Raw genomic sequence first — 27,186 nt, 5'->3', positions numbered from 1 at the left:
CTCCTCCCCGACACCTTGCGGATGCTAACCTCCTCCCCACATCGCTCTCATCACTACCATCTCCTGCCGGTCTCTGCCGTCGTCTTCCTTTCGGCCTTCCTCTTCGATCCATCGCTGCTGTGCTCCTCTTTTGCCTGGCCGCAGTCGTGGTAGCTGCTGTCGTGCCTGACATGTCGATCATCAGCAACAACGAGGTCCACGGAGTGCAGGGGCTGAAGCGGAGCGAAGAGGAGATGCGGCTCCTCTACGAGGGGTGGCTTGTGAAGCACGGGCGGGCATACAACGCGCTCGGGGAGAAAGAGCGGAGGTTGGAGATCTTTAAGGACGTATGTTTTATCGATGCCCACAATGCCGCCGCCGACTTCGGCCACCACTCCTGCCTCGGCCTCAACCGCTTCACCGATGTGACCAATGAAGAGTACCGCACCGTCTATCTTGGCACCCACCCTGCCGACCAATGCCGTAGGGCCTGCTTTGGGAGCGACCGCTATTGCTACAACATCGGCGAGGAGCTGTCGGAGTCCGTCGACTGGAGGGATAAGGGCACCGTCACCACCGTCAAGGACTAGGGCAGCTGCGATCAGTTCCCTTGCCCCCTCCAATTTTTTCTCTTTATCTGCTTTTCCTTCCGGCCAAATAAAGTAAATTTACTATTTTACATCCCACATATCATCTTTTTTTTTGTGCTTGGAACTTTCCAGATCCCTCGCAGCGGGTGAGACGTGGGGGCGAGGTGCGGCAGCCGGCAGAGCCACGGGGGGACGGGGTGCTTTTTTTTTTTTTTTCCATGGACCGTATGGGGGGTGGGGGGGAGGCACGGCCGGTAGAGACCATGCGGTCCATGGGAAAAAAAACCCCACCCCTCCCCCCCGTGGCTTCGCTGGCCGTGTCAACCCCCACCTCCCCCCCCCCCCGCATCTCTGTTGGTCGCCACCCCCACGGCTCCGCCGGCCATGCCTCATCCACTGCGAAGCGCGGGTGACATCCTAGTTATTCACTAAATTTGCTAGTAACACTACTCACAATTGCATGCAACCAAATCAATGGTTAATGAAACCAAATTGACATGCTTAAGTTGGGAACCCTTATTCTTTTAAGCCATAAAGAGTTGGAAGGTGTATTCCTCCTCAGTCCAATGGCTGGGAGGTGTCTAAAGTGCTAATCATGCAAAACCTTTATTGTCGTATATAATTGAAGGAAATGGAGCCACTTTTCTAGGTGTAGAAAGTGATCATGCTAAATGGACTGCAAAGGTAATTTGGTTGCTTGTTCTTTTAAAAATGAGCAAATAAACTTTTAGGGGGAAAACTTTTTGATATAACATAATTGCAAATGCTATTTTGTGCACAAAGTCCAAGAGTTAAGTGTTTACTAATTAGAAAACCATGGTCATTCAAAGTCAATAAAGTTGTAGTGCAAGAGTCAGGTGGCTTTTTTTTTATAATAAAATGTCTTTAAATATCTGTTATAGGCCATGATAGAAGACTAGGAATCATAATATGAGTTTGGTTTGTAGTTCTCTCTCTATCTTTCTCTCTAGCGCACATGATTTAACCAACCCCATCATCATTGTCTAATTCAGGGTTTTTTGTATCATGCTGAATCGGCCGGTACATCCGTACTGTATCGGACCGATGGAGAACCGGTATGGTTCGGTCGGTTCAAATGGTATACCGGCGGTAATTGAAAGGGAAAGAGAGAAAAAGTGAGAAAGAGAGAGAGAGGAGGAGAGGAAGGGAGACGGGTTCCGTCGGAGGTCGGCAGTGGTCTGCTGCGGTCGCCAGAGGGCTTCCGAGCCCTTATCACCTGATAGGGCACTTGAAAGAGTAAGCAAGAGAGAGCTCGACCGGGGGGGCAATGTATCGGACGGATGGTGCGTCCGTCGCAAGGTCTCCGGTGGCCGATGAGCCGACATCGACGGCCTGAGGGTGGTCGAGCGGGCGGAGCCCCTCTGCGGCTCCGCTTTGTTCTTTTTCGAAACAGATGACGGCCTGTTTTTATTTTTTTTGGTTTTAAACTCATGAAGTTGGCAATTCAGTTGCCGACTTCAGGATTTTTTTAAAAAAAAACTGGCTGGCTTCACTTAAAATCCGATTTTTTAAAAAAAATTTTCGTGAAACAGAAGTGTTGCTCCTGTTTCATGCCCGCGACACCGCGTGCGTAGACTGCACCCTCCGGCGGCCGTCTGACGGCCCCGACGCTCTTGTTTCACGCCCGCGGCACTGCGCGCTTGGACTGTGCCCTCCGACGGCCGTCTGACGGCCCCGCCAGCTCCTTCTCCTCTCTTTTTTTCTTTCTTCCTCCCTCTCTCTAGTTCTCTCTCTTTTTCTTCTCTCGGTTGGGCTCTGGGTTCCTTCATCGGTTCGTCTCGATTCGGTATGGTACGGAACCATATCGTACCGAACCGTCGGCCGATCGAAACGGCCGCCAGTACCGGTATGGGAAACTTTGGTCTAATCTTTTTTATTTCCTATTTCACTCTCTACCTGTATTCTTTACCTTTCTCCTTCTTTGATCCCTTGTCCTCTTTTCTACTTTTTACCTTTAAATACCCCTCTCGTTCTTATTATATGATACTTTGAATCTATAATCACTTGTGCAATATTTGGTTTAATAAATTTGAAAGCTTGGGAAACTATTTTGATATGATATGGGAGCTTTAGATGCTCAAAGTCGGTAATAATACTGGTAGAAGAAAAAGTAAAACTTACCTTAGAACCTTGACTTTATTACTTGCAAAATCCCAAACCATCAAATATTGAATTCGAAAAATGACTTTTTTAGTTTCATGAGATTCTTTATTTGGTTTAACAAGATTACTGCTGGAGGTAATTTTCAAGTGGATATTGTATGAAGTTCTACATTTTTGTTGCTGCAGTTTTCCTTCTAAGTCTACTTTCATAATGTTCTTTTAGAGTTATTTATTGAGAGGCACGTAGAGAAGCAATCAAAACTACATAAAACATTTGTATTCAGGGTGCTTAGTTAAAAATTTATGTGGGGTTTGGGTTGTCTGTGTTTCTTCTTTTTGCATGTGCGTTCATAACTGATGGGTCTTAGTCTCATATTACATTCTTGCCAGTTTTTTCTTTTTTGTTTTTACTGCAAGTCTAGGATTGTGTCCAAGGTCAAAAGAAAAAGCGGTGATTGTTGTGAAATTTAGTGAAGGTCCTTGAGGAAAGTTTAGAAGCATCTTTAACTTAAAAAATTTGGTGAATTTCGGAATGTCTCTTAGGAGGTGTTGAAAACCATCTTTTGCAAGATCCTTAAGAGGGTTTAAAGTACTGTTGAAGTGGTCAATTGATTAGCTTTGCATTCAATACTACCAACCCAAAACTGCATGTTAATCTTGTTAGTGTAGGAGTTAATCCAAGGTTCAATTGATTTTTATGTCTATTTTTTTATCTAGTTATAGCTGTAGCTCCATTAAGTTGTACAATGCTAGATTTTTCCTTGTTGCAATCATTTTGCATAATGAATGCTGTGCATTTGAGGGTGTCAACAGGCTAAGTTGGTAAAGTTATTGGATGCTGGATGCTAGGGCTAAGCATGGGTCGGGTTCGGTCAGGTTGAGAGAAAAATTTCATCCGATCGAACCCAATCGGATTGAAGAAAATTCAACCCGCTGCCGATCGTTTATCATATATAAATCATTTGAAACCGAAGTGAATGGTCTGTAGCGGGTTAGGATGGGTTGTGTCGGTTTGGACTTCAATATTGATCTAATGTTGATTTTAAGTCCAATATTGGCCCACTTAAGCTTATTTGCTTTTTTTTTTTCTGTCAATTTAATGTAAAAAAAGCCTGAACTTTATAAGTTACAAATTTTGGGCTTATTCTTGAATCTGTACAAAATAAAATAGAAAAATGAAAGCTTTACTCATCTGAAAGCAACTACATCTGAAAATTTTCACTTTAGAATTATCTCAAATTGATGTGCTTCCATCAATAATTCAACATTAATATTCCCATGAATCCAAATAGGTGATAGGGCATTTTTTAAAATGAAGTATTGAAATCTAAACGACGCCGTCTCAAAATGAAAGTGAGTTTATGAAATACTACATTGGTTGGATTTTGTTTTATACGGGTTAAAAGTGTAGAAACCGAATCCGACCGTAAATAACCAATATTTTATAAATTTCAACTCGATTTCATCCGATTTATGTCTTTCAACCGATCGAAACCGATGTTTATTGGATCGGATTGGGTGGGTTTCTTCGGATTTCGATTATTTGCTCAGCCCTAGTGGGTGCTATTGACCTGCGTTTGGTCTTGTCCTCACCCTGATCACGGCTTCCACCAATGCTAGTTCTTCAAAAATAAAAAAAAATGTTGAATTTTTTAAGGTGCTCGTGCATGTGTGTTTCAAAACTTTTTCAAAATCAAAATACAGTGGAATAATAAGATTAAAACCCTTTTAATCAATAATATGCATTTATCATATGAAGGTACATAAGGATCTAGTTCATATGCAGAAAATAACACAATTTGATTTTTAGTTTGAAAAATAAATATACGATCAGATCGCGTACTTGTTTTACTTTTTTTCAAATTTGGATCTTTGCACGGGCTGACCTTCACCTACGATTTGATGATCTTGGATGTCTTCAGAAGGTTCTTTTGAAGCCGCACAAGCGTCCGGCCTCTATGGGTATCCACACAAGGTCTTGATCTGTTCAGAAGCCTTTGATCTTACCGATGTGCTAGCTCTTTTGCAGAGATCGCATTTTGATGGTTGATGATTTTTCTTCTTTTCTCTCAAGATTCTCTTAGAGAATAAGAAAAATAGGAGGATGAAAAAGAGGATGAAGAACAAGAAGACTTTCTTCTTTTCTTCCTAAAACTTACGCACAAGATTTCTACACTAGAGATCTAGAGAAGAATCTTTTTTTTTTCTTCCACGCACAAAAGAACCCTTTCTCTTGTTTTTCACACCTCCAAGAGGAACCTTTCCTCTCTGAATTCTCTATGGTAAAAATAAGATCTCAGCTGATTTTCTTCGCTAAAAGTCTCTACAACCCAAGTATCAAGAAGCAAGACGCTCTTCCTTTCTCTTTTCATGAGGAAGACATTCTTCCTCTTTTTCTCACTCCCGTGAGCTCTCTTTTTTTGATTTTTTTCTTTTTAAGACCAGCAACATATCAATGTTGAAAAGCCCCCTTTTTAAAGCGTGGAGATAGAGTTTGGGAAGGAGACTTGGGCGTGTAAGGAATCCTAGTTTGTATAGGAGTTTAGGGCGGCCACAACCCCTAACTTTTAGGTGTGTAAGAAAGATGGCGTGCACTCCTTTTAGCGTGAAAGAGGAGTGCATGAGAAGCCTCTTTTAGTGTGGAATAATTGGTGCATTTTAGGTGTGGCATGGAGATGTGTGGTCGGCCAAGAATAGGATGAGTCCTAGTCTAACTAGGACTTTCTTGGTTCTTAGTCAAATCCCTAACTAATTGTTGGACCAATCCTAACTAACTTAGGAATTAGTTATAATCAAATAACTAATTAGGTCTTAAGCCCAATTAGGAATCCAATTAGGCCCTAATCTAATTAAGAAATTAGTTAGGCTAAAATCCACCAACTAGGGATTGATTTCTTGGATATAAGGTCATCTCATAATCAAAAGGGCTTGATCCAATCAAGCCTATTATCCAATAGTGTTTAATCCAATCAAATCCAAACCAAACTAAATTGAATCTTATTCAATTAAATCTGATTAAAACCCCATAGCTTAATCATATTGAGCCCTATTGCAATCTAATTGCAAATTAAATCCTCCAACATTTCACTAACCCTTAGCGAATTGAACATTGCAACTTTTGCATTGGATCAACTATCAATCATATTGGTCATTAGATCCTATTGCAATTCATAATCGTAATTCATCCATCTGATCAATCAAAAATCTCTTTTATATGTGACCTCATAGGTTTTATTCTGTCTGGTAGTGAGGTATATTGTGATCCCTATCACAATATCATCGAAACTCCATTCAATGGATTGGAACCATTCCAACTCTACCCATTAAGGATCATCGATCATCAAGATGATGCTCATGGGCCCCACAACCACCAGTGATACCAGTAGTATGTAATGGCAATCCAGAAGAATAAAAATGATGAACCTCTAGGTGCAGTTACTGTGTGATATAGTCTCTCTATTATGAATTCCGATTAGACAGAGATCATGGAAAGCTCGTTAAACCCCATCGTCAGTCATATGTTAGATTTATTCGACTCGAGTTCATACTATGAATATCTATGGAAATTCTTTTCTATTAATCACACTGCCTTGGCTAAGGATTTCTGAACTCAGTTTCATAAATTACATAGGATTACTCCTTTTCGCTAAGATCAATAGATCCCATCTAGATGCACACGTTGCTCTTACAGTGGATCAACTGTCGCCAATATTCACTACAAGGACTTATTGAGGTTATGTTTATGTGTAGTCAAACTCCAGTAGTCTCACTGCGAGCAATAGTGGCACTGCAGGTTAAAGGACCAGTCACACTACTGCAGCATCAAGAAAGTCACTAACGAGTGAGCAGACATCCATGTGACTTCATATATTGGTCATGCTCAGTGTTAGTTGTTCTCTAACAACCACCTGCACTTTCGCTCCAGTGTTCCTACACTGCAGACTCGAGACTCATCTGTCCGAATAAAGCGATCCATGCACCGATTTGTCTGGATCAATCACTATTTCCATGATGATCCTATGACCAAGAGCAATTTAGAAATTAACCATCAATGACACATGTCTCAAATTCTCAATTCTTTAAGAATATATGTCATCATCTTGTTAATTTTTTGGATGATTCATGGATATATACAATATGAATAGAATTAAAACTGCCCGTTAAGTACAAATCATGTCTTAGAAATACGATATGCATCAACCAAGATTTGCTTTTAGGGCATACATCTAACAAAAAAAATTGCCATGTGTTTGAAAAATAAAATACAGCCCAATGGCAAGAAGTGTTCCATTCTGCACACTTTTAAACATCCACTTGTTAGGATTCTTATAGTGTTGTTTGCCCATTGCTTACGATACCGATCTGTGCTGCATGCCGAACATGCTTATATCTGTGGTTTCTATCAATTTGCTTGGCTTTGTTTTATATCCACTTTTCTGTGATCTGGGTTCAGTGACCTTAACTGTAAGTAGCTGTTTTGCTCAAATCAGGTTTGCCGAAGAACAGGTGATCCCAATAAGTTAATGTTTTGTAAAAGGTGTGATGGTGCTTACCATTGCTATTGTCAGCAGCCTCCACATAAGGTATGCATTATTGTTGGTATTCATCCAATATAGGCCTCTTTAAGATATCAACTAGTCAATTTACTTTGCAGAATGTTGGTCATGGACCATACTTGTGTCCAAAACATACAAGGTGTCACAGCTGTGGATCCACTGTCCCGGGAAGTGGTCTTAGCACAAGGTACTGGATGTCAGTGTCCTTTCATATAAATCGACATTTTGTGCTGTGTTGAGTTCTGGAACATAGTACTGTAGATTTCTTCAGTTCTACTACTACAAACCTCAGTAATACAAAATCTGTATATTTTTGGAATGCAATTATTCATAATTTGACATGATATGGTATTGGTTTGCAGGTGGTTTTTAGGGTATACCTGCTGCGATGCTTGTGGAAGATTATTTGTGAAAGGAAACTATTGTCCAGTTTGCTTAAAGGTATGCATTTGTTTGCCCAAGATTTCTTTTTTCTGTCTCGAAAAGATGATTATATGTTATTGAAGAATATTATATATGAACCAATAAATTGTAATTGGGCCAGCCTCTGGTTGGAACCTACCATAGGTCAGTATTTTGATTGATCATGGACACATTCAATTTTTGAACAATGTTATTCCACCTTGTGGCATACTCAGAACAGGATTGGGAAAATGGAGAAGCCATGATTGCCAAGGATTTTCATACAGAACAATATTAAGGATTGTATAAGAACCACTTAATTAATTAGCTGTTTAATTGTTTGAAGATTTGCTTTGTTTGAATTCAAAAAGAAAAAAGATTATATATATGAAGTCAAAATACGACAAAATAGTATGAACTGTGACTTGGGCTAAGGTTGTTTTTTCTTGAGTATGGTATCAAGGTAAGTTGCTTTGCTAAAGAGTTGGATGCAAGCATTGTGAACTGAGTGTTGGTGTGGAAGCAAGAATTTGAGGTAGTATAGCATCTTGAGTAGAAAGTTTTGTTTAGCGAGGACTTATCTCAGAGATCTGGTAGTTATGTCCCTTCAAATTCCCTCAAAATAATGCTGTAGATTAAGTCCATCATGGAGATTGACACCCTATGCACCTCACAATCTAAGAGCTTGATGAGAGGCTGTCTTAGCTAAGTCAAGGTATGTAGGCGCTGTGTGGAAATCTCCCTTTAACATTCAGAGAGAGTTAACATGCACCCCAAGTTTTCGTAATGTTATCATGGAGGAACTTTTACTAGCATACCATTCTGCCTCCCACTTGAGTACCTCCAACCTTTTTACTGTCATTTTCCCCCCTTTAGATATACCTTGTCACAAAACTTAGGGTGCGTGTGGTTTGCGACCGGAGTTGGAATCAGAATCGGAATGGACTGGAATGGGAATCTGAATGGCCATATCCTCCAGCATGTCTGGTTCGTGATTGGAATCAGAATTAGAATAGGAATGGGCTTTGAATATCAAGGAGTAGGGATTGGATTTTGTGGGATTGGGGCATTCCCATTCCCCCTAGAATTGGAATGGGCTTTGTGTTTGCACTAGATCTTTCGACCATATAATTTTTTTTTTCTTTTCACTTTTCCCATTGACCAACTCTTCCCCGATCCCCACTGAAAAAAAAAAGAAATGAAACACAATATCCATGCGGCAAATCTTCTATTAGAGGGAGAACTAACTCAATCAGCATCTATGTATTCTCAAGTCATCGAGGTTCCCTGTGTACCATACAAACTCCCTAGGCTGTGTCCTTTTAACATATCAAAAAGTTCAGTATATAGATCCAGAAGAAGAGTGTCAAGATTATGCATAAAATTGACTAACCACACCTACATTCTGAGTAATATCAGGTCTTATAATATTATAATGTCCAAGTGCATCAACCATCCTACCAGCCATCAATGAATTTCTGGGTCAGTTAGGCATGCTTCTTGATCAGCGTATCGCTTGAAGCTGTGCTTTGTCGGTACCTTTGAGTTTGCACAACACAGAAGCACTTTGTCCTTAATAACATCTAGGTCATTTTTTTTTCTTTATTTTGGATGAAAGAACCACTAGTTTTCTTGAATGGGCTACTCAATTAGTAAAAAGTAGCGAAGCTATCCCAAATATTTGATCTCAAATTTCTTATGCATGAATTGTTTCAAAACATCTGTCTCCACTAGATCATCTCTTGGGAGAACAAGATCATCAATGTAAAGAATAATACTAATTGTACCATGACGCATGTTCTTAATAAATAGCAAGCAATCAGTTTCATCTTATTGGTAAGCAAAGTGAAAAAGAGCATGACTGAACTTATAAACCAAGTACGAGATTGCTTCAGTTCATAAATGGAATTTCTTAAGCTGTTAGATGGAGGTAATTCTAGGGTTGGATCTACTTATACATATGCACACACACACACACACACACACACACACACCCACCTTTTAATCCAAATCTGATGCAACTAAGGCTGCAAGTGGGTCAGCCTGGATCAGGGATGTAGACAACCTATGATCAGATACGAGATAGAGATGCGACACAATAAGCATATGACAATATGGCAAATCTTGAAAAAGTAGGGTATTATATATATAGAATATATCAAGAAATATACACACACACACACATACATACATACATATACGTATATATTATATGTACACACACACACACACACACATGCACATACATGCATACATAAATACATACATTCATATACGTATATATTATATATATGTATATATTATATATATGTATTATATGTAATTATGCGCGTGCACACACAAACACACACACACACACACATATATCTGTATGTGTTTATGTATACTATGTACGTATGTATACATAAACAAAGCATTCATAAAGCATAGCAGGCTATAAAAAAAAATATATATAGCCCATACTTCATATGGCAGCACTAACTTTTACAGGTTCACTGTTAGTCATTATTCCATGTTACTGTAATCCATACTTTGTATCTTAATGTTAATATCAATATACTACAAAATTGACCCTCCCCCTCATTTTTGGAGGTATTGGAGAAGTATCTAAAATGTATTGGGGAAGTATCGAGTATTTTCTGATTTTTGATAAATAGGAAAATAGGATACCTAACAAGTGCTACACACATACTCTAATTTTCAATAAATATGGATACGGCATATGATTTGAAGCATAAGCACCTTTTAGGGCACAATTCGAACCCAATCCACAGTTGAATTGGGTGAAAAATTGAAGGCAAACCTAATCCATTTCCCTTTGAGTTGGATCAGATTGGATTTAATATTAATTTTATCAGTCCATCAGTTTATTTTGGGTCAAATTGGTTCAAAAATAACCCAACCACAAGTCATAATAAGTATATATAAATTGCATACCTTAAATATATTGTGCAATAAAAAAATAATAGTAAGAAACATGTAAACTTTATCAAAACATATTCTAGAATCTACATTGAATTTAATTGATAATTACACATGATTATGATTAACAGCATAACTTATTGAGAAATTATATCATGAGAAGAAGATAATCTCTTATATTTGAGGAGGCCTTTTGGAAATATACAATATACTGGTTTTGAAGTGGTGATCAGTTCATTTTCAGATTCGGAGCTCAAGGATCCAAATTCAATCCACATCTGAAAAGGGTCATGTTTTCAAATCCAAGCCTAATCTAAATAACCTCGGGTTCCGTTGGGCCCCATTAATTTCGGATTGGTTTCCAGGAGCAAGTCAATGCAATCCACTTGCAGCCCTAGATGCAAATGAAGGACCAAAAAAGAGTATCAGAGCAAACCCATCTGTGCAGTCCTTCTTGGTCAAACAACAGTCAATATTATGTATATGTATATGTACACACACGCACCCATACATATACATATACATATATACACATACGTAATTACATATACATATACATGTACATATATACACATAAATATAATGTACATATACATATACATATATACACATACAGGTACATATACACATACACATACGTATACATATACATATATTGCACATATACATATACATATACATACACATACAGCCTTTAGTTAGTTTATGTTGTTACACTATCTTCAGACTTTGATGGTGTTTGTCCTTGCTGATTTTTATGAATATTTTAGGAGTGTTATAAGATTTGTATGGGCTGGTTTAGGCATCAGTGGAGTCTTTAGTTTATCTTTTATGCAGGAGTTCTTATAGAAGTCAACTTGGGTTAAATAAGTGCCTAACCAAGCATTTATGCTCCCCATGATTCTTGGTTGGGGCTTGGGATTTGTTTTTCGAATTAGTAGGACCTAGTTAGTGTAGGACAAAAATCCAGCCAAGTCTTTTAAAGTTTTAATAGACTCTATCAGCCAAGTAGCCAACCAACTTACGGTTTCTTTATTTTTTTCCCTTTTATCAGGTCCAATTGGGAACAGGAAAGATGGCCAATTAAAAAAGAATATAATGAGTGATAATTTTTTTAGGGGATAGAAGTTGGTGCAAGAGAGCTATTTTTTAAAAAATAAAGAGGTCAGATGCCTCCCTTTCTTCTTCCACTATTTTTCTCTAATTCGTTTCCTTTCCCTCTCCGTTTACAGCAGAAAGAAGACTACAAGATGCACAGAAAATTAGATCTAAAATTTGATCATAACCTGATTTCGGCTGGCTTACACATCCATTTGGTAGTAGGGTCATCCAGTCTGGTGAGTGGCCTTGTTTATGCAATTTAGAATCAGGTATTTTATCAATGGATGTGTGCTTCAAGGTCAAGGTTCTAGAGAAGTAACAAGATTATCACTTTAAATTTGGTCGATTTAGAAAGGTGGTGGATGATTTAATGGAGAAGCTTGCATCCACAGTGAGTTAATTAAGAGGAAACCATTAATTCAAGGTGACACATCAGAAAACCCTGAAGTTCCACTAGACATTCTCCAAGGTAGTCGTCCAAGCTCATCTTGTCGTCCAGTTTTAGAAGCCAATGGATAATGGGTTCCTTGTCTGGGCCATATGCTAAATGCTACACCTGCTTTAGGTGATTTAGTTTAGTGTAATCCTTTGAGGAAGATTGGACAGCAAGGGACTCATCTATGGTTTGGTGGACAGAAAAAAATAGTGTGAATTTTCAGGACAGCAGACTGGTGGATTCAATTTAGAGGGCAGGGCATCTGCTCAGGGTGAAAGAGGCTTATATGCTTCTAATCTTCCTGTGATGTCAAACTCATCATGTTCACAGTCCTCGGCATATGTATGATCCCTCTTTGGTTGCTGAAAAGGGGAGTCAACTTGAAGTTGACTTCTATGGAGGTTTGAGTCCTGAAGTCTTTCTAGATTAGATTATTAGATGTGATCAATTCATTTCATGTTATTAGCTGTGTGAGGGAAAGATTATTTTATTTATTTATTTTTTTGCTGGAGCAAGATTGAAGGGAGTTGCTTATATGTTGTATGAGTCTGTCAGAGTTGAAACTACGACCGCCCAAGATGAATTGCAAATGAGGTTGCCATTATAATTGGATGGAGGTTTTCTACTGGCGGGGATGTCTCTAAACAGTCCTATCAAAATTATTCAGTTGATAGGTTTGGGTATAATCCTTGGCTACCTGTCCATGTTTTGTGTAGTTCTCAATAGAGCCATCTAGTTTATATCTGATGGTTTAAGCGACATCTGATGGCATGTTTCCCTTCAGGTAGGCACCAATTCCTAAGCTTCTATGAAATGTTTCTATCTCATGCATCATAGGCTTTTTCTAGTTAAGATTAGAAACAGCTTCTTGAAAAGTCCTTGGATTGGGCATAGAAGAAATTGCAAGAGCACAAGGCTTAAAAGTAGGAGAAGAAGAACCAAATGATACCAAGTGGGTAATAGTATGAGAATCACATATTTTCTTCTGATTTCAAGGAGCAACTTGCAACTCATCATAATAATAGGGATAGATATAGGGACCATACCTACAAAAGGGTCTCCAGGTGAGTAAGTTGATTGCTTAGGATGATCTCTTCAGGATATATTTTTCTTCTTTCTTTTGATTTCTACAATTGTTTAAGGAGATTTCTTGATGGGATTCATGTCTAGAGGCTTGTCAGCAGGTAAAGGAAGAACATAAGGGAACCAGATGACTTCATTTTTTCAAGGATGAATTATATCCTCAATAAAGAAACTTTCTTTAAAGTAGTGCAACATATCTTCTCAAGGTAACATCTAGAGAGGTATATCATTAGTGATTGGGTGATTACATCATCCCATTCAAGGATGAGAATGTCATAAGAAAATACATTAGAGTGACATGGTATGTTATTTTTGTCTAGGACTTAGATTATGCACGAAACAGAAACAATGAAAGACCCTAGACACCAAAGCAAAATGATATCTTGTGGACATAAACACTTAAAGGAGACACTTTTACCTAACAATCTGAAGGAACTTTATCAAGGAAATAAGCAGTTAGCACAGTATCAACATAAATATTCTGGAATATTTCTTCCAAATGAAAGAGCACACAGGACCTCCAAAAGATGTTGACTTTTCCTTTTTTACAACTCCATTCTATTGATGGTGGAAAACAAGAGGTTTGAAAAAAAAAAAAAGCTTGGTCTTTTAGATAAGATGAGACTCGTTAGACATGTATTCTCCACCATTATCATTTAGAAGAGTTTTATTATTTATTCTAAAACTTCTTTGTGGAAAATATTTGGACACCAAGTACACTTCATCTTTCTGTTTCATAAGATAATGCCATGTCATATGAAATAATTATGAATAAATGTTTTAAAATATCGGAATTCTTTCAAAGATAATACTTTGGCATTTCAGGCACCACTATATACTAAATAAATTGTTCTTACCACATTTATTTGTTTGTGGAGGAGATGCTGTTTGATGATGCTTAGCAACTACGCATACTGGATGAGGTACCTGACATTTGTAGACCATTACGAGATCCATGACCTGAAAAATGAAGGGATGGATGTGTTAGGTGACAATACCATCAAACTATGGATTCCTTATGACTTGATAAAGCTAAGGGAGAAACCCTACTAGGATCAAGAAGATATAATGCTCCTTATTCATTTCCTTCACGATTTCTCTCCTCGTCTGGAGATGCTGAATTTCAAATGGTAAGGGTAAATGAGAAATAGGAGCTCAATAACTTGGTTAATTGGTTCAGTAATAAAAAATTTCATGAAACTTAACAACATGCACCACAAAAGGAAGTGATTAAGAAGGTGAAGCCTGAACCTCTTCACGCTGGAATGGGAGATAAGGTCTAATCGGCAAGTGCAAGGATTCAAGTCCCGATGGGGCATCCCATGGGACACCAGGATAGGGTATCATCCCATATCCTAGGATAGGACCGTCCTGCCATCGTCCTAGCATCCTGGTCGGCACATCTTGGGACATCCCATGTCCTAGGTGTCAGGATGGGTTGGAACGGCAGTGCATTCCGTTCTGTGGAAAAATTGGGACAGCCTTATCCCACTGAATTTAAAACCTTGAGCAGGATACTAAAGAACAATGAAGCATTAAGAAAAGGATGTAGTGTGCTATTCATATGAATGTTGAACAGTCTAAGTGATTGGTTCATAAATCAAAACACAAAAGGCTGAACTCCATTACCGATAATTGTGTAGCTGTTTGCTGCAAAATTTTCTGAAGACAGTTCGAAGATTGATATTGAGACAACTCATTAACTTGCCTGAAACCCTTTTGAGAGGAAATTCAAGGAGTCAATAGTTGTTTTGAAAGGAAGAGGCTGATAAGGTGCAGTTTTATTGATTTAACCCTTCAAAATGGAATATTCCACAATCCTGTTATTAACAACAGAGACCTAATGACATATGGACATTCTTAGCATGCAATACCCTAAGTGCAATAATCATTGTTAGCATTGTTGGTACAGTAAAGCACTATAGTGTGAAGGAAGAGAATATGATGATAGCCCTTGTAAACTAACTAATCTTAGGATAGGATACCTTGTATTACCTAACCTTAGAGAAAGGTCTGCAGATGTTGCATGGGTTTAGATATGTTTTGAATTGTTGGTTCATCTTTTTTTTTTTTTTTTTTTTGCATGGTTGCTTCTTTTTCTGTTTCCTTCCCTTTTTTTGGGTGGTTGTTGTCGGTCCTCATTCTAAGGCATGCTTCTTGCAATCTGTCATGTTAATCCCCTTATCTGGACTGCTTCCTTGTCTTTATGCACCGAGTTATTTGATATTATAGGGTAGTTTTTGAATTCATTGGTAGTCTGTTATTCAAGGAGCTTTGCCACTTTATCCTGTGGGATAATATTCTTTTGTTCTCCACAAGGCACTCTTTCTATAGTCTTCTGTAGACTCTTGAAGAGAATCGGAGGTAATCATGCCATAAGGACCTTTCAGACTCATCCCACAGACAAATCTCCTTGATTTTTCCACTCTAGACCTCTTTCCTCTGCCAGACCAAGACTTCATCCCTCCACCCTTCAATATTATGGATCATCGAATGTCCAATATAATATACCACCACTTGGAGTACAATATCGGTTCTTAGGGCAAGATCTCATTTTGTCAAAGTCTTCTTTCCAATCCTTTTATCTATATAACTCTAGAATGTTGCACATTTTCAATTAATTTCAGTATAAATTTTTATGAAGCATTCATATCAGATGGAAATATTTCTCTTTTTTTTTTTAATTTTTATTTCTTTAAGCCTTTTATGTTTCTCCTTTGTAACTTATTTTTTATTTTTTATGCTGATGCATAAGAATCTTGAACCATCTAACATGATGCATAAAGTTTAACTGCGACTTTTTTGTGCTTACTTCTGTAGGTTTATAGAGATTCTGAAATGATACCCATGGTTTGCTGTGATGTTTGTGAGAGATGGGTGCATTGTGTATGCGATGGTATTAGGTACATTTCAACATATTGGATTGCTTTTCTATTAATGCGATGGAAATTTGTGTCGAAGTTCCATTTTCTTACACTTTTTTGCCTAGGAGATTCTTTGTCATGTTGCATTGACTCGCTGTAGTATTTATTGTACCTGCAACTAACAGGATATCTTCTTGTTTTTTCTTAAACACAATATTTTGGGAGGTTTTACTTGAATTTAATCCACATTTATTTTTTCCAGTAGCTATTTTAAATATAATTCTTAATGTTACAATGATATTATAGTGATGTTCCTCAGTATATTGTGATATAATAAGGTTATTATGATAATCTGTGAATTTAATATTCACTTCCTTCCCGACATCCAACAGTTGCTAAATTTTGGAGCATATCATGAGAAGGTGAGAGGGGTGATTTTGGCGAGTCATAAGGCATAGGACTGAAATAGAGAGTTGTAGACATAGGACATATCATGTGCATTTGAATCCAGCTTTCTTTTTCATCCTGTGGGAAAACTTATAAAATGGGTCTTCCCCGTTGTGCCTAGAGATTGTACTGCATCACAACACTCACTTCCTGCATATTGATATCCAACCTGAAGTTATCTGCGGTACCACCAGCATCACAAGAAGTACACTTGATTTTGACTGCTTAAAATTTATAAGCTTATTCATCCAGCCAAAGTATATGGATGAGTTGGAGAAACATAGTGTACTAAAACACAGCTTAATTTTTATTTAATTTTAGTTGTTTTGGTGTTTGAGTGATTTTTTTTTTCTTTCTTATGATTTTCAATAAGTTCCAATTATGCTAACATACACATGCACATGTAATTCTAATGGTACTAACTCAGAATTAAAAAGGTAGGTGTTACACTAAGTTTGATTTTATTTTCATTGTAATTCTTTTTTAGATTATTTTGATTTTGCATTAGTATATTTTTGACATTCTCACAGGGACAACATGAGCTAGTGATATTGTTTCATCAAGGATGGTTCGCTTGGGGCAAGAGGCAACTAGTTGCTTAGTACTTGCACTATTTGATCTCAATTAGTCCAAGTTGGGATATGTTGGAGCTTCTGATTGAATGATAAATAGATATAGATCATAATCTAAGATCAATGCTTCTCTACTTCCAAAAGGTCCAAGAATTATATTGTCTGCATCACTATATGCATGTAGATTTTTTCAAGAAAAATGCATAGTACTGCATATAGATCGAACATCGTAGATTTGGAATTCTCAACTATAAAACCAAAAGTTTACATCAAAGCGAAATCATAAATCATTCAACCTATGATTCTGCAACCTTTGCCCTTCAAAGTTAGCATGTAATCAGACAAATTGTTAAACAAGTAGTCTGCATGTTTCTTATTTACACTTTGCAGATAATTTCAACTTTGCCATCTTCATGCCTGTTCTTGACTCAACCACATGGAAGTGGTTCTGTATGAGGTTGGAGCTTAATACTTATCTAAAGGCATTCCAGAACTTGCTGATGACCATATCTGGGTGATGGACTTCAAGGTTAAGTCTGCTGAGGAGCTACTCATGTGGCCTTTTGATGCTTTGCTAGAATGGTCTTAAGTTTTTGAGCCATGTAAATTTCCAGTTTTGGAAGTTGACCATTGAGGTCTTGGTCCAACTCCATGTAGACCTGAGTTTGCTAGTAAAGGCATGGTGATTGGAAACCTAGAGATCCTTTGAGAAGTTAATCCCAAATAGCTGGGACAAGGCTTGATATTTATGGTTATTTTGGATGCCAAAGGTTTCTAAATCCAGTTTTTGTTCTCAGTTTGCCACTGCTTTTCTCCCTCCTCTCTGATTCTGTCCTTTCTTGGTTTTCTGAAAGGGTATCGGGATTTTGTCTTTCTTTTTTTCTTTGATTATCCTTAAAATCTTTTATCCTATGCTGGAATTGGCATTCTGGGTTTTGAGCTTGCTGATCTCTTTTAGCTGAATAAAGCGGAATCTGCTGATCTTGAATTTCTCCTTGCAAATCCTTAGATTATTCTTCAGATATAGATTCTGGGTGATGTGATCCATGGATCTCCCTCAGTAGTTGGCAATCCCAAGGGTTATGTGTCGCCATGGATCAACAGGGAAAGAAATATTTTATGAATGGGAGTGATTTGTTAATAAAAAATTAGAAATTTACATGCAGGAGGAGGTGTCGAGACTTTTATATAATTTAAAAGATATTTTCTAGGATATTAAAACTTAAAAGTACCAGTATTGATACCTTGTCTTGTACAAGATGCCTTCTTACACTACATGTATTTTCATTTATGAAAGCAACCTCCTTAATCCTTGCATTAATTTGTTGCCTATTTTTCGGTTCTATTGTTTAATAAAGTACTGCTGGTCATTTGATGCTGACATGATCCTTCTCTGTATTTATGGAATCATGCCTTGTGTTGCTACATTTTGTGACCAATAACCAGCCTGTTACTTTCAAATGCTATTTTCTTAGAAAAAAATCTTTTCTTTGCTTTCTAATTTACATTTAAAGCTAGTTAATCATCTGATTCTTCGTTCATGAAACAAAGGAATTTCTGTTCTTCTCATCACATGTTACACTATATTCTTAATCTTTTCTTTTCTACATCTTATGCAGTGATGAAAAATATCAGCAGTTCCAAGCAGATCAGAATCTATACTATAAATGTGCTGCATGCCGTGGCGATTGCTACCAGGTGTTATTTTCTGTTCTCTAAATTTTAGGGGATATATTTTATGCAATTTGATATTTTAAGTCAAATGTTTCACAATTACCAGGTTAAGGATGTAGATGATGCTGTCCGGGAACTTTGGAGGAGGAGAGATATAGTTGACTGTGATCAAATTGCAACCTTAAGGGCTGCTGCTGGATTGCCATCTCAGAAGGAAATATTTTCTGTGTCTCCGTATTCAAATGATGAACAAGCTGGTCCGATCATACTAAAAGATGATAGTGGGAGGACCCTTAAGTTCTCTGTTAAAGGTATCAGTGATAAACCATTGGAGAATTTTAAAGAACATGGAAAGAGCATTTCCAAGAATTCAGCATTGAATAAGAAGTATGTAAAGAAGAAAGGATATCAATTAAATTTGGTTGGTAAAGCAGAAGAAACATACCAAAATATTGAAAGGCATCATGAGGCAAGGTCATTTGATGGTACTTTCAGAGATCAAAAGATTGATGATATGAATGCATTAAGAACTAATGGGCCAGAAATCATTTCATCTTCCATAACCAGAACTACTGTAGATGATGGTATGAAATCCCATGATAATCAAGTGGGTACTCATAACAACAGCTGTACCAATGAAGTTGCCATGCATGATGCTGATACAGCACCCATAGTAAAAATTAAGGATGGCAAATTACAAAGTTTACATTTCAAAGAATGCAGCATTAAAAATGTGAGCAAAAGTGAGAGTGTGAGAGGTACTAAGTTAGTTATACATATTGGTTCAAGAAATAGAAATGTGTCTGGATCTCCAAGATCTGAAGCTTCCAGCTGCCATAGAGATCAAGATCTAGCTGCCTCCAATGGTACATCTTTTTACCTTCCAACTGTTCATTTGCTTTTATTTCTTTATTGTGCATGAAATTTTTGTGCTGTATCTCGGAAATTACTTTATTTGAATTAGTCTATGGCACTGTTTGGATGCTGGAAGCCCCCCCGTGTTATAACCTCTGATGGGTAATGGTTCCTATTTGAGGCAAGGGATGCAGTCAGAGAGGGATCAAAGAAGCTTGTTGATATTCCTCTATCTTGATTTTTTCCCAGGATATCAGAAATCAATTTGAAAAGGATTTGTGGTCCTCAAAAATTGGATTTGGTGATTGATGATGGTCGGCTTTTTTTTTTTTTTCCTTTTTTTCTAATTTTGTCCTCTTGCCTTTCTGTATTGGAGGGAAAAGAGGAGCAGGAAGGGGAAGGGTGTGTTGTTTCTGATATCTGAGTAGACCCTGTGATGCGAGATTGCCTTTCTTTGGATTAATAAAAGTGATGGGACTCAGACTTCGGACAGTGTGTTGTAGTTAATCATACATTTATATTTAGTGCTTTTCTACCTCAGTGCCTTTGTGCATTAATACAGTTTGTTTGCTCTAGAAAAATGTCTAAGCTGTCAAAAGCTGTCTAAGGACAATTTAACTTGCTACTGTTTTCTGATTGTTGAACATGCTTCGTAACTGAATGAATTGACAAATGACCTGTATCATGAACCTGAATTTCCATTCAGATCAATAAATTGGTAAATGCCTTTGGTTGATGAAATGCTTATGCACTGATATCTTATGAGTCTTCAATTGATAATGGTTAGTTTATCTGGTCAGAATAAAAATTTGATTTAGAACTACTGGTCAATCAGCTTTCTGTTAACATGTATTCCTCATCTTGAAAATAGTTATTGGCTGACTAAGATTCAATTTCCATATTAGTTTTTCATCACTAAATGTCAGAAAAGAAAATATATTCATTTTCCTTTCCATGTATATCTTAAAGGCACTTACATCTTAACTTTTAACTCATTTTTGTATGTTTACTGATGTAATTGTAGTTAGTCTTGTGATGAATTATTTATGCAGTACATAGATTGGTTGCTTTTGAGAGGACTTGGTCCCAAATCATTCTCAATCTTTTATTGTTAAATTAAAATTTGGATGGCTCATATAGCATATGTAAAGCAAAGAAGATAAGAAAGAAAGCCTTTTCAAATTTCTAGAAATATCTTCCATCTCTTGTGGTTTGACCCCATCCATATTGGGATCCTTTGGTTTCTCCAACCCCTCTTTCTTTGCAGCTGACCACTATCATAGCTAGCTGTCTGTTGGCACTCGGTTACCCCAATTTCTGCACCATAGTGCCCCTTCATTGTAGCCCTTTGTCTATATGTCCCTTGGCCAAGTAATTACTGCTATTTATGACTGCATCAGCCCCAGCACCTGACAATTGCCTTCTCACTTGATAGTCATGGCTAGGTCGATATGGTTAGCCCAAGTCAACCAATAATCACCACCAACCTTGTTTGACCCATTACTTATCTTCATCATCATCTCCAGCCACCAGTTACGTGGTTAGGGAGCAACATGGAGGGAGGAACTGGAGTGTCAGCTTTGGCTTATAGAGAAGAGCAATGGGGATAGAGAAGAGTCCATTGAAGAGAGGGCTTACCTTGTAGGGATGGTAGTGGTACAAGTGAAGATGAAGGGAGAAACTGAAAGGAGCTCTTGGAATGAGAACTTAGTTGATTGGGGGGGGGGGTGGTGTAGGGCAAGCGAAGGAAGAAGAAGATGGGGTGGGGTCTTGATCAAGCAAGAGCCAACAAGAAAGGTAGAGGGTAGATTGGTCATTTTCAGAAGGTAACTGTCTTTCATGGATCTAAAGTTGATTCGATGGTAGAAAATGGAGAAGCTTTTGGTGTCAAATGCTCTCAAAAGCAATCCACTTAACCGTCTACCCTATATATAATAATGTTGGGTAGACTAACACTAAATGTTAGATATTTGTTGAAAGATTTAATTTTTCAAAATCAATGATGGGTGGTGTGAAATGAAGATTTACAATATTGATCATGATTTCACAATTATAAACACTTAAAAACCAAAAGTTACGCCTTTTAATGGTCTCTCACTTTTGGGTCAACTGGGTGCAAAAATGCATGGTACCACTTGTGATATGTGAAATATATGATAGGGCATATAAATTCAAAATCCACATCATTGATCTTGATTGATGCATTGTAAAACATGTATATATTGAATTCTGTATATTTGGCTATCAGATCATAACAAAACATCATATCATCCCTCAAAATCTATCCATTCTTCAGTCACTGGATGCATAGGTTAGAGACATCCAAAATATGTGATTTTTGGTGTCTAAACACCTTTGATAGTTTAAATCATGATTTGTGGTGTGATTTTCCAATTTCAATGGTCCATTTATTTTGGAGCAGTTAAATCTTTTACCAGAGGTTTAATATTTAGTGTGTTGTCCAACACAAGTTATTGTATGCTGTATCTGCATATGTACATATAACATCTTGACTTCACCACCAACAGACTAAATACATACCCCTTTTTTAGTTTCTGATGAATGTGTGTCCTTTGCATATTTTGCTTGTTGGAATTTGAAATGGCAGCAAATCATAATGAAGTCTCAACTAGACTTTTGTTATTTTACTTGGTATTCTTGATTTCCTTTTGACTGTATTGTGACTTAACAATGAATGCATATGATTGTAATATGACTCAGCCTTAAATCATTATGCCAGATAGTTGCCTGGAATTATGTTCACCATACTAGTAGCATTAGCTGGGAAGCTTATCGGAGAATCAAGTTAAACTAGGTTCCCTGAAAATGAAGAAGCAAGGGCAAGAAAAAAAATCCAGAATGCCAAGGAAACTGGTTTGAAGCAAGTTTAAATATGTAAAAAATCATAAAGAAACAATTGTACACTACTTTTCAGTGATTTCCTTTGGTTTTCCGCATGTTCTTATGGTAGTTTGTTCCATGTTCGGTCCGTGGATTTTCATTTCCTACAATATAAGCTTTATCTAATGCTCTACCAGTTCCAATTCGTGTGTCATTTTACACTCATTTCTTGAAATGGCACCGTAGTACTATGTTAATTTGTTTCACGACTAAAATCCTAACCATCAGAGGTCAAGACCTTTCTGTGTTTGAGTTTGGTCTTGTAGTGTTTCTCTATGGATTGGTGCTGAAATCCAGGTAGCAATGACTTAGGGGAGATTGGGGTTTGTTATAAAGCATAAGATTAGTTGGAGGAATGTAAATTGTGCTGGTAGTTACACAGTTTAAGATAATACAACTAGGGTGAAACTCCTAATTTTTCTATAGACAGCAATAGTCTTGACCAAGGATTGGTGAACTGGAACCGAATGCCATGCCGGCCGGCGGTATGGTTTGGTATGATTCCATACCGGGCCGAATCGACAGGGCAGAGAAGGGGAGAGGGAGAAGAAAGAGAGGAAGAGAGAGAGGGAGGGGGGAGAAGGAGAGGGAGAGGAAGAGATAGCCTTTAGCAAGAGCTTGGTAAGGATAGAGGGAGGGAAGGATCAAAGGAGAGGGGGAGATTCTCTTTACCGGATCTCTGGATGGGTAGCGACGCCGCCATGACATCTCTGATGGTCGGCGAGCAAGCACGGAGGGTGGCCGAGGCTGGAGGAGGGCCTCCACCCTCCTCCAGCATGGAGTAGGGGTTTGCCCCCATTCCATATTTTTTTTTGGTTTCATCACATGAGTTGCCGACTTTGTTGTAATTTATTTATTTTTTATAATTTTAGTTGAAGTCGGCAACCAGAATTCAAATTGGGCAGGATTCGCTCAATTAAAGATGACTCAATTTTATCTTAGCCGATCTAAAGGTTACCGTCTCTTCGGCCCCATTTCGATGCACTATTAGAGAGCTTACTGGACCCCGCCACATTCTCAATCGAAAATGGAAACTATCAAGATTAGTGTATAAGAAAGCTTCGGGGCAGTGGGTTAATAAGCGGAAGTGCTCTTTCGTTGCATCCCTCAAGATGTCTCATACTTGAATTCATCAAATTGCATACCTTACTGGTTTCTGTCATGAATCTAAGTTCGTTATCCTAACCGTCTCCCCTACTCTACTAGGAGCCTAGCCCCTTCTTCTATCTTATCTATTGCCTTGCTCCTCAGCTCCTTACTGCTCTGGCCACTCGCTATAATAGCTTGCTTCTCGGATGGCTCGCACCTTGACTCCAGGGGTTGCCAACTTCAACCAAAATTATAAAAAAAAAAATTATGGTGAATTCGGCAATTGTGTTGCCGACTTCGCACGATAAAATCGAATAAAAGCATGGAATTGGGGTGAACTCCTGTTCTGCACTGGAGGAGGGCGGAGGCCCTTGGCTCCTCTGGCCTCGGCTGCCATCGGTGCTCACTCGCCGGCCGTCGGAGGTGTTGCGGCAGCGTGGCCATCCATCCTGAGACCTCCGACGGACTCCGGACATCCAGTAAGAAGGATCTCTCCCTCTCTCCTTTGGTCCTTCCCTCCCTCCGCCATCGAAGGCCTCTTCCTCTCCCTCTCCTTCTCCCCCTCTCTCTCTCTTCCTCTCTTTCTTCTCCCTCCCTCCGAGACGGCCGTCGTGCCGTTTTGTTCCCAGAGTCGGACCGGTATTTTGCCGGTATGGTTCGGCACGGCTTGAACTGTCCGGTTTGGGATGGTTCAGAAAACCCTACTCTTGACAAAGAGCAAAGATCAAAAGGCTTGTTATTGGGAATCCATTCAACAATGTGTCTACAAAATTTCTAATGTTACATACGAGATAAAATGTATTCTTTTTTGAGCTGCAATTCTTGCTGTACTGATGAACAGACATCAGGAGAAAATATCAGAAACAAGATATATTTTATAATAAATATGTAATTAGTAACAATCAAAGTGGTGGGAAAATTATATAAATTTCAATAATGATATCCCATAATAATTTGCAGTTAGCTTTTAACACAAGTGGGTTATGGTATGGCAGTTCCTGAGTTAGACAGCAGAACTGGTCTTATATGAAGAAAATGAAAGCGTTATTGCCAGGCACATGGTTTCAGAATTCCAGAAAACAAAGAAGGATCAGTGTGGATAGAGTTCATAAATTTAAAAAAAGGAATTTGAGCTGGGTTTCTAATAATTATACTGAAATTTTGAGCATTTGATGGAGTTCCTTTTAGAGCAGTAAGGCCTTTTAGGCAGTAAAGAGATCAATTGTTGGAAGATACGAACATGATGAACACCAGACTGGTATGTGATGAGGAAACTTATGTTTAAGACTAAGTGTATCAGCTATTCTTTCATCTTGTAAAGGAATCAGAAGCAACAATTCAAATGCTATCAGCAAAGTAATTTAGTTTACTGTTTGAGATTTAGCATAGGTGTTACATAGCCAAATAATTTGTCCATGTGAAAAAAACAGTTGATATTGCATAATTCTGGAGATGGATACATAGGTAATATAAACCAAATGTGGCAGATGGGCATTTCACTGTTAACCTGCAGCTTTGTCGCTTCTACAGGTTTGCGATCTGCAGGGTATGGAAGTATACAACAACATACATCCCAATCAAAATGATTGATTGTGGCTCAAAAATGATTGATCTTCACAAGGGTGGGTGATTTCTGATTTGATGTGTGCTTTGTTAGAGCGGAAAAAGTACACTTGTAACTTGCTACAAGTGGGAACCAATGTAAACCAACCTGGATTTTGAAATGATTTTGGAGGAAGTAGGGAACTGGTCATCAATGAGAAGACGAATTGAATTTCTGAAAGTTGATACCTCATCCCATTGAGTCCATGAACACTAGTCATTCTCCACAAACAACAATTTAAAGATAAATGCAGATAGGTAAGGGTTATAAACTTATAATAGAGCAAAGAATGTTAAGAGCTATTTTGCAGGTCATGAGGATGTAATAAAGTACAAATGCTACTATGAAAGGCTTGGTAGGCTTTATTTGCATTGTCTAGCAGATAAGATTACTTTCTGGCAAGTTCAACCACTCATCTTAATATTTGCAGTCATTAAGGATCCATTTATACATCCTTATCTATTTGGTTTTATTAACTCATTTTGAAGTCAAATATTGAGTGATGTCCTTCTTTAAAATAAACACTTATTGGTTCCTATTATAACTTTAGTTAATGAGTGACATCCAATCTTGTTTGAGGACCACTAGATCCAAAAGTTGAAATTGGTGAAGTTATCCTTTTCTAAAGGCTTTTCATTCTGATGGTTCAAAACTTCAATTTGTAGCATTACTACCAGACATGACTGCATTGAATTTTAGCATTGAAGTAAAAGAACATATATGGTGACTAAGTTGGTTTTGGGAAGCTATAATCCTCTGTGTTGTTTATTACTAACCGAAGGTAATTGAATGAGGTTGATTATCTTCATTTCTTGCAAAAAAAGGCACACAGTTAGTAGTATGGGTCGAGTAGTTTAAAAAATGAATTTAAAATAGTAAAAGGATTGTAGTTCTATATAATCATAGCAACATCAACTTTCTTTAAATGTTTATCTATGATGCACGCAAGGTTCTAAGGAGTGGCTGTGACATGTAGCTGGTTTGGTTATAGTGTATGCCCAGGTGGTATATGGATGTAGATGAGGAAGAGGATGGGAATAGGAGAGAGAGGTGGTGGAAGTGAAGTAGGAGAAATCGGAGGATAAGGAGAGGTGCAGTTGACAAGTGGATGATGTGGGGTGGGGAGGAGACGAGAGGATGATGAGAATGATGTGGAGAAGATGGGGAGGAGGTGGAGTACTGCTGTGCTTCTCACCTTGATTGAGATCTTGATTTGTACAAACTATAGTTATTTTGGGCAGCCTCAGATATGAGAGATAGATGATCTTAGCCTCTATTACTCGGTGGATGAAAATAGATGAATCCCAATATATCAAGTGATATGATATCAACATATTGACTTATGTTTTGTAATCACAATGGATCATGCACCAAATTCTCTATTTTGATAATCTAAGCCCTCATCTAACTTCTAGGAGCATCAATAGAATATATTGGAGTATCAAAGTTATTTAGCGATCCAAAATATAATCATAAAATAATTTTATATGTGTTTTAGATATATGTTATTAGATTACTTGGCCCTTAAGTAACTTGATATACAGGTTGCTTTGGCTCTCAAGGTACTTTTTCAATATATTAGTTTAGGCACCCTAGTTTCTTAATTTATTTTATTTATTAGTTAGTGCAGAGCATATATGTGGTGCATGGGATAGTGAAGGAATGGTGATGAGTTGTATCTTATGAGTTTGCTTTGTTGAGAAAGAAGATTGTTTCTTGCCTCCCCTCTAGTATCCCTTTCTCTTATCTTCGTTCACTCTCTCCTCTCTCTCTATTGTCTTCTTTTCTTCTCCTCTACTCTCTAAACTCTTTGTTTCCATGATTTTTCTCATCTGTTTGGCCCATTTATGCAAAAGAAAGCCATCTCCTAGTATGGAATGCATCACATATTTCTTACTTTATATGATAAAAGCAAAATCAATTTTAATGCCTTGAAATTATTGCTAATCTTGGATTTACAATATGAGCTGTGATTTTGATAAAAAAATA

The 27,186-nt window shown here is 37.9% G+C and overlaps 1 protein-coding gene across 4 annotated transcripts in view; it reads left to right on the top strand.

Moving 5' to 3' along the window:
• Positions 1 to 27,186, top strand: part of LOC105033142 (uncharacterized) — a 62,829-nt gene that overhangs the window by 12,806 nt on the left and 22,837 nt on the right. For all 4 annotated transcript variants that reach the window (XM_073247299.1, XM_010907819.4, XM_073247298.1 and 1 more), the window contains exons 5-10: positions 7,183 to 7,275; positions 7,347 to 7,435; positions 7,611 to 7,689; positions 16,013 to 16,095; positions 18,695 to 18,773; positions 18,856 to 19,615. In XM_073247299.1, the coding sequence (XP_073103400.1) occupies positions 7,183 to 7,275; positions 7,347 to 7,435; positions 7,611 to 7,689; positions 16,013 to 16,095; positions 18,695 to 18,773; positions 18,856 to 19,615 (1,183 nt within the window). The remainder of the gene's footprint in view (positions 1 to 7,182; positions 7,276 to 7,346; positions 7,436 to 7,610; positions 7,690 to 16,012; positions 16,096 to 18,694; positions 18,774 to 18,855; positions 19,616 to 27,186) is intronic.

The sequence above is a fragment of the Elaeis guineensis genome, chromosome 13, assembly GCF_000442705.2.
Source record: "Elaeis guineensis isolate ETL-2024a chromosome 13, EG11, whole genome shotgun sequence".
Classification (NCBI taxonomy): Eukaryota; Viridiplantae; Streptophyta; class Magnoliopsida; order Arecales; family Arecaceae; genus Elaeis; species Elaeis guineensis.
Note: the sequence above shows the minus strand (reverse complement) of the source record. Positions and strands in the feature narration are given on the sequence as shown.